Here is an 8,761-nt window from a genome sequence, read left to right as displayed (position 1 = left end):
CTTCAGAGAATACATTAAACAAGCATATTTTTAAATGTTACCAAAGTTTATGTCTCACGTTTAATAAAATAGAATGGTACACTTACATTATTACATCTCTCAGTAAATACAAGCACTCAATTGAGTGGCCTGTATTTCACTTTTGCACTTGGGACAGAATTCCAAGAGGAGAAAAGCATTGTCCATAACTTACAGTACAGACCTTGAACTTGGTCAATGGGACACATTTACAAGTTATTTGTGGTTATCCTATCTTTCCACAAATTTCAACACAATACATGAAACAAGCTCAGTTTATACACTTGTGCATCTTATGACTTGTAAATTACCCCAGGCAGAACAGATAACATTTCAAACAACAAGTTGGCTGCTGTTAGAGCTGTTGTCCCAGTTGTGTCATAGGGTGGCGAGACCTAAAAGGAAGAATACCAAAAAAATATGAACATTTTTTTAAAAAAGAGTTCTAAAATTTACTGTGAGCTTTTTGTTTTTTTTTTTTTAAGTGAATACAGATAACCTAGTTTCTGTGATCTCAGCTAATCATAGAGACTGTTTCCTTTTAACCCTTTCACTCCCAGATCATATTAGTAATTCTCTTAACTATCTGTCATACAATTGTTATATTGTTAGTTCAGAGAATTTAGTATTGGATCAACTAAGTATCCCAAAATTGATGTTTCTCTGTATTCTCATCATTTGTATGGTTGATACTGTATTGACATGGTAAGGAGAAATAATGTCTTGATCAATCATGGGAGCTAAAGGGTAAAAGTTTTGGGTTAGAGTGATTCTTTTTCAGGCAGGCCAATCATAGTAGCCAAGATGAAAAAAAATGATTCTTACCTCAACCAAGTCACCACCAACAATGTTCAATCCATGGCACCCTCTTACAATCTCTATGCCTTGAATGGAGGTGAGGCCCCCAATTTCTGGGGTTCCTAATAATCAGAAAATACAGTAAAAGTTTGGGTGGCTTGAGTGGCTTTCATGTTCAACTGGTTAAGTATCATCACACTGGTATTACTGAGGGAGTAGGTTCCAATGTCATTAATGTGAAATAATTTTCAGCCTTCTTTTTCTACCTGCTCAAATTCAAATTGAGAGTTTTGTCACAAAGATCATTTCTTAAGTGGGGTGTCTCATTTCTTAAGTAAGATAAGTGTTTCATCTATCAAGACAGAAGTCTGCCTGATATGAATCTAGAATCAGCAAGTTTGTAATAACTTAAGGAAGAAATATGATGTTTTGATACTATAAAAAAGCATGCGTTTTTTATGTTAAAAAATAAACTTTCTTCTCACATTATACAACCAAGCAGTTTTTGCCATTAAACTTGTAAAAATTCTTACCAGTTCCTGGTGCAAATGCTGGGTCCAAACTGTCAATATCAAAAGATATATAGACTGGGCCACTTCCCATCTGCTGCCGAACTTCAGCCATCAGTGGTTCCAAAGACTTGTGCCAACAATCCTTTGCAGACACCAACCGAAAACCCTGCAGGATCAACCAGCTTTTACTCATTAACTCCTAAGAGTGACTCGCATCTAATTTCTCCTTAAATTACCACCTCTGAATCACTTGTTAAGGTCATGAGAAGAAAGGATATGATCACCAACTAAAGAAGCTTGATTGTTGAACAAATTCTCCTTGTCAGCTCTTTTAAAAATGTACAGAGAACAGTATGGAGAATATACATACTGATGTTAGGGTGTAAAGGGTTAAGTTTAATCCTTTCACTCCCAAGATCTAATTAGTAATTCTCCTTACTATCTGCAATACAATTCTTATAATGTTAGTTCAGAGAATTTGGTATTGGATCAACTAATAATCCCATAATTGATATTCTTCTCTATTCTCATCACCTGCCTGCTTGATATTGTATTGTTATTGTAAGGAGAAATTCTGTCTTGGTCACTTGTGGGAGTTGAAGGGTTAATATGAAGCAAGGTGGAAACAGATCTTCTAATGCCTGTTTGTAATACAGGATCAATGTCAGTATATGAGTGAATGCACACCTACCCCTCCCCCAACCTAATAACAGTTAACTGCCGACAAATCAGGGTTAATTTTGGGTTTTAGGGGAGGAGTAGGTACACAGTTGCTCAAGTATAAGTATAAGTATAATTTATTTACCGTCAAGTACACAGGGAGTGATTGCCCAATCTCCCGAGCCAGAGGCTCATGATAAAAGTGACTGACTATAAAATACATTTACAAAGTCTGAAATTCTTAAATCTAAATTATTAGTTATCATGTTAAACTATTTACAAATGTATATTTAAACAAAAGCTACGTATACGCAGAAGTGTCAAAAGATTATAGACAGCTTTTGCATTGGCAGCCAGTAAAAATAAGAGTTTTCAGTTTTCTTCTAAAAGACGATAAGTCTAATCAAATACTGACATTGATCCTGTATTTCTTCAACTCCCAGAAGTGATTAACATGGAACTTCTCCCTATAATATCCATACATTATCCTGCAAACAGGTATTGAGAAAACTCCACCTTATCAGGTAGAAGTTGTTATCTTGATCTAACATTCAATTCTCATACCTGATTTGCAAGGAAATGTGTAGCAGCTAAAAGGGAGAATTAACTATCAGATCTTGGGAGTTAAAGGGTTATGATCGAGATGTTGATAATGGTGATTAGGATAACAATGATGATAACAATGACTAACACTTAAAATTGTGTGCAAATTGGCCAAAGAGAAAGTTATCACCAATTTAGTAGTAGCAAGAATTTCATCTCGAAATCAAGATTTTGATACCCAGTTACTGCTTTTGTTACAGAATTACTTATTCCATGTTTTCCTCAATTAAAAGCAAAATGTGAGAATTTTAAACAAATTTGAACTCAGTAGTAAGATTCATACTTGTCCTATTGCTACAACTATTTTGAGAAATTAACCAAATAATTTTTTCCTTCGTGATGCAGTTTATAGTTATTAGCATTTTTTCCACCCTATACCTGATCTTCTGCCCAAGTGTAATCCTTTCCAGTATATCCAGAACCTCGTAAACCAATCTGTACTACACGATCACAATCCAACAGCCCTTCCTCGACTGCTCTGCGGAATGTTGTTCCATGGGTAATTTTTTCCCCAAACATGACATCATTTGTATCAGAATGAGCATCTACATGAACAAGACCAACAGGTCCATGCTTTTCCTATTTGTAAACAAAAAAAAAAAAAACAGAAATCATATCGGAAATGATTGGTGATGTAATTTACAAAAACCACATTTATTTTCTTGAGCACCCTGGGCACCTATTAAATTTTTGGACCTTGAGAGGATCTACAAATTTTTCTAAGGATGGGGTGTATCAAGGAATCACACAGCTGATTTATGCCTGAATGAATAAAAAGGGCTAATGCTCAAAATATCAATGCCAAATAAAATTTTTAACCCTTTAACTCCCAAGATCTCATTAGTAATTCTCTTTATCTCTTTCCCCCTTTTTTCCGAAGATATGATTTCCGTTCCAATGACGGCTTACTCCTTGCTCCTTGCAGGGGTAAAACACTCACCACGCTCAGCAATCGATCTTTCCATGCCGCCGCCCCTAAATTGTGGAACAATCTTCCGGGCTCTATCAGAAACACCCAATCTTTAAACAAGTTTAAGAAGGCCATTAATACTTTTTTATTTGCCAAAGCTTTTTAATTATTAGTATCTAATTTCATATTTTTACATTTTCTTGGTGATCATTTTTTAATTTATTTATTTATTATTATTATTATTATTATTATTTCATTATTTTATTTTCTAATTTTTAGTTTTGAGTATCTATGTAGGGCTTGAATTTTTAACATTTAATTGTAATGCGCAATTGAAAATTCTTATATTGATAATTGTGCAATATAAGTCTAAAAATTATTATTATTATTATATTACTGTCTCCCATACAATTCATATGATGTTAGCTTGGAGAATTTGGAATTGGATCAACAAATAATCCCCTACTTGATGTTTTTCTTTATTCTCATTACTTGCCTGCTTGATATTGTACTGATAGTGTAGGAGAATTATTTCTAGATCTAGTGGGACTTAAAGGGTTAATGGTGTTTAACATATATTCTGCAACCTCATATCATGTTTTAAATAATAACAAGACTTGAACATGTATGATTGACAGTGAATTTAGAGATTTTAAGTCAGAGGAGAAATAATAATCAATAGTCCTCTTGCGCACTTCAGTTTTTCTGGGGAAGGGGGGGTGTTGAGAGGGGTGATAGTTAACTTGTCACTTTTATTAAGTTTTATTTAAGGTTGGGTGCTTATTAAGCTTTTAGACTCTAGGAGTGACCAGCATCTAATTTCTCCTTACAGTAATACAGCTGAATCATTCATTGAGATCATGAGAATAAAGGAAATGATTGCCAACCAAGGGAGCTTTGATTGCTAAACAAATTCTCATTGTCAGGACTAAAAGAAATGTATAGAGAAGAGTAGGGAGAATGTGGATACTGATGTTAGTGTGTAAAGGTTTAAAACTTTTCCTACCTACAAGGTGGGTGCTCATTTGAGGTTGGGTGCTCAATCAAATAAATCTGTCAAACTTTATCCACTAATGATCAGTCACATCTCTACTAACCTTGATTCCCTTAAGAATAGGATATGAAATAGTGTGATCACCTCCCAAAACTAGAGGTACACAGCCATAACCAGCAATTGTTGCAATATGTTTATGGATGATTTCCACGGTTGCAGCAAGGTTGTATGTATTAATAGGAATGTCACCAAGATCGGCAACCATGAGAGATTCAAATGGTGCTGCACCTGTAGCATTATTGTAAGGGCGAAGCAAACATGATTCTGCTCGTATTTGTCTTGGGCCGAGGCTAAAGAAAGTGGAATGGATATTTCATGTTATAAAGAAAAAAAAAATTTCCCTCTTTAAGACTGATCACTCCAAATTTTATAAGGTAGCAATGGAATTTTTCAGTTTTAAAACCACCCTTTGGTTGATGAATGGGAGTTTTCATCACCCTTCTCCAAAAATCAGCTTTAAAAATCTCTGCTTTTAAAAATGCAATGAAAATTAATAGAAAAATATTGGCAGTGCAGAGCCTCATCCACAAATTTCTCTCTTTAGCTAAGATCATAGATCAGTGGAAGATTCTGTGGCCCTAAAGATTAGGCAGCTGTACTACAGACATTTAGTTAATCTTTCTTTTTTTTGACAGGAAAGCTTTATCATAATAAATGCTTCTTGGCACAGCAGGCCGAACGGAAAGAGCAGAGATTTTGGTAGATTTCCTCACTCTTCAATTTCACATACTGATATTTAATGAAAGAAAACAGTGGGTTGAAATTGATTATGTAACAAAATAATTTGGTTTTATCACCTGAGTTGATCATGTAAATTGACCCCCGCGTCAGAGCTTAAGACGAAGGGCTAACCCTCGAAACGTCAGCTTAGAAACTCCTTACGGTGGCCAAATTATCAAGTCATACTCCCCTACCGACGCAGCACCAACGTTTCTTTAGAAACTTACCCCGTTTATTCATTGGAAAATTAATTATCTCTGATAACCAAATGCTTTGTTTTAGAAGAATCTGGGGTTGCATGGAAATCTTTCTTCGACGAGTAACGGTGAATTCAAACACAGCACAGCCCCATCTCGTGACATTGGAACAAGGATAGGAGTCACTTTAAGCGTGTGGGTATTTCACTGTTTGCATTTCAACAAAAGAAAGGATTTGTATGAAATCTTCTTCCTATGCACTGACTTTTAGCACCCACCAAACCTACGCAAAATGACAACAAAATCCTCACCGAGTTCCGGATCTGTTTGAAGTTCCAGAGTCCAGGGGAATCCCAATAAAACAAACATTCAGTCCCTCGGCAGTTTCTCGTACAGGGAGTCGCATCATGGAAGCTATTCCACCGGCACGTGGCATATCGTTCGGGCTCATCGGATAGTTGAAATCTCTCGATAGACGACTGCAAACGGTGACATTGCGGGAATGAAGCCTCGATGCGTTTGAACAAACCAAAAAACGCAAAACACGGCTTGAGCGATTCATAATAAATGGTCTTTGCTTCTCGCGTGCGTTTGGAACGAGTAGGCCCGCAGGAGGAGGAGCAGCGGCTTTTACGGCTAAGTGATTTTCTCTGAGGACAACAATCACCCGTTACCTCCCTGATATCATTTCCAAAGAATAATCATATAAAAAATAATTAATCAGAAAAAGAACAAACAGCAAAGTATTCGGAAATGGATTTTAAGTTATGTCCCCTCGACCTAAAAAGGTGTTGATTAACAGCCACAAACAGCATAAAAACTGTCAGTCGAACAGTGTACCTCAACCGCGAGGCGAAATCAGACGGGACCATCCGACAGCGTTCCGAAGCCGTCCGATATCGGAACGGCACAGTTCGAAAATACGACGACCAGTCCGAAATCAGACGAAACCGTCCAAAATTAGACGGAGCCCCCTAATTTTGACCACACCCAAATTTAGATGGAACTGTCAGACAAGATTAGACAAGCAACCCCATCCAAAATCAGCAGATATCGAAAGAAACCGTCAAAAATCAGACTGAATCTTCCGATGTCGGAGTGAGTCATCACCATTTATTTAGAGCCCTTCGGTTTCGGATAGAACCGTCAGAAACTAGACGAAAGCCTCTCAATCAAAAATAGTCCTCCGATATCGCACCACTCATCCGAAATTTGACGTAACCATCTGAAGTTACACGAGAAGGAGACGGAACCTTCCGGAGTTGCAAGATATCTCTGATTAGACCGACTCACCTGTTTCCGGACATATCAAATCTGCAGGAACTGACCAGAATCATGGGAACATCCAACGGAATATTTGCAGTCGGATGGGGTCGCCCAAGTTCAAAAGTAATTTTCTCAAACTTTTAAATCGGATTAAACAAAGAGGTGTCCGAAATCAGACGTAGAAGTTTTCTAAGTAATGGTACCTGTCTGTTTGGTGCTATGTCATTCCCAGTAAGTATAGCTCCTTCCTTGCTCTGCCTGAGCTCTCTGACCCTTAAAATTTGGAATGGTAACCATCAAACAATAAATTTCTAGGAAATGGTTAACTTATACAAAATGTCGCTTAAAAAACGATTTAATTCATGAATCCAACTTACACTCTCGTAAAATGTTTGCACTTTTTCACAAATTTCAACGACTCAGAAATAAAATTGTAACATTTAAGTCAGGTTTTTGAAAAAGTTACAAACTAATGTCTCAGTCACAGAAATGCGACTTGTATCAAATCCTTTTTTTCTCGTATCAGTAAAACTTGTCTACTCGTCAGCTTTCTTTACGTGAGTCATTCCAAGTACAGCACAGTGTTGCCTCTGTCCAACAGTCACTAGGACCTGTTTGGTCTGGTTTTCTTCTTGATGCCTCAACAGGTATCTCCGGTTTTGAAACCAGTTTCTTATCTGTACTTCCTTAAGCCCCAGTGCATTTGCCAGCACCCGTCGTTCGTCGCGGGTTAGGTAATGTTGACAAGAAAATGCATCTTCTAAATACTTCACTTGCATTTGTGAGAAGCGCGTGCGTCTCCTTTTGGGCAATTTTTGTGTCTTACAGTCTCTTGAAGAAATTTGAACCGTTCTTTTCTTGGTGCCGTTTTCTAGGATGACAAATGAAAGTAGTTAGACGAAATTTCAAAATAGCCCGCGCAGCTAGGGCTAGTTTGATTTCTCCCTCTCGCGTGTGATACACGTAACACACGCGAGAGGGAGAAGACACGTTGGTAGGAATTTTCTCAGCCTCTCTCGCGTACGTAATTTTTCGTTCACCCTGCTCACTCGTGTTAACACCTGTTACGCAGAATAGCAGACTAGTGCCAAACTAAAACTTGTTGCAGTTTGGAAGAACAGCGTGTTTTAAAAAGAACCATTAAATATTGTAATTATGAATCACTATCTACATTGGTAGATCTTCTCTAGATGTTAATGAATATTTTTTTAATGATGGACTCTGTTATCCTGAAATACTTTCTCGCGTGAGAGGCGATGTGTTTAAAAAAAAATAAATAAATAATATGTATATACAAGTTTTGCCCTTTTCCGTCGAAAGTTTCTTCATGGCGGAGTTTATTTCACCTCCTTTGCAAATATAAGGACACGATTTGTCGAAATAATCCTGATCATTTATTTAATGTTTCAAAACGGACCGTCCTAAAAGCAATTTTGAAATGCCTTGGAAAAAATCAAATGTTGCTATAAAAATGCTCATCGTTAAAAGTTCCTTAACCATTCTGGAATTTGAAGTGACTTGCGTTCTTTTACAGGTATCAGAGGCATCTAACAACGGTCTTTATTTTTAGCTTGTGTAGTAAAAAGTGAAAGAAGTCACAGAACGCAATGAACTTATAACGCACGTACTGATTGTATTCTTAAAAATGCATTTTTATCGCTACAAATTCTTCGTTGCAAAATATCATTGATAGCTAGTTACCTTTAAGCTCCACATTCAAAAGACTTTGTTGCTCTTCTTCGATCCCAACGAAGTCGGGTTGAAGAAATTCTATGCAGCTTTCCAGTGCAACCACATGAGTGCTGCATGCTCCATTCCCATCCAAGGGTCCTACTTCATCGCAGCGGAGGGGAAGACCTCGAAGAGGCTGGTTTCTTGTTTCGAATACACTTTCCCAGTTTTCTTTCTGTGGTTGCTCTTGCACAATCGGAGGTAATTTGCTTACACGTGACGGATCGGGAAAGTCAGCGCGGAGTATATTAGCGATGGAAAATGGCAAATTCTGGTCCATGTCGAGTTCTTT

At 37.2% G+C, this 8,761-nt stretch overlaps 2 protein-coding genes across 2 annotated transcripts; both read right to left on the bottom strand.

Moving 5' to 3' along the window:
- Nucleotides 1-38: 38 nt before the first annotated feature.
- LOC131794414 (guanidinobutyrase-like) lies at nt 39-6,324 on the bottom strand. The gene is made up of 6 exons (XM_059111940.2): nt 5,784-6,324; nt 4,599-4,845; nt 2,970-3,170; nt 1,350-1,494; nt 844-938; nt 39-413 (listed from the first exon to the last, which is right to left on the bottom strand). The coding sequence occupies exons 1-6, from the start codon at nt 6,032-6,034 to the stop codon at nt 312-314; spliced, it is 1,041 nt and encodes a 346-aa protein (XP_058967923.2). The 5' UTR covers nt 6,035-6,324; the 3' UTR covers nt 39-311.
- Nucleotides 6,325-7,274: 950 nt separating this feature from the next.
- LOC131794497 (homeobox protein vent1-like) lies at nt 7,275-8,749 on the bottom strand. The gene is made up of 2 exons (XM_059112016.2): nt 8,440-8,749; nt 7,275-7,609 (listed from the first exon to the last, which is right to left on the bottom strand). The coding sequence occupies exons 1-2, from the start codon at nt 8,747-8,749 to the stop codon at nt 7,275-7,277; spliced, it is 645 nt and encodes a 214-aa protein (XP_058967999.2).
- Nucleotides 8,750-8,761: the final 12 nt, after the last annotated feature.

This window comes from Pocillopora verrucosa, chromosome 13 (genome assembly GCF_036669915.1).
Source record: "Pocillopora verrucosa isolate sample1 chromosome 13, ASM3666991v2, whole genome shotgun sequence".
NCBI classification, from domain to species: Eukaryota; Metazoa; Cnidaria; class Anthozoa; order Scleractinia; family Pocilloporidae; genus Pocillopora; species Pocillopora verrucosa.
The sequence above is the reverse complement of the archived record's forward strand: the minus strand, read 5'-3'. Positions and strand labels throughout refer to the sequence as shown.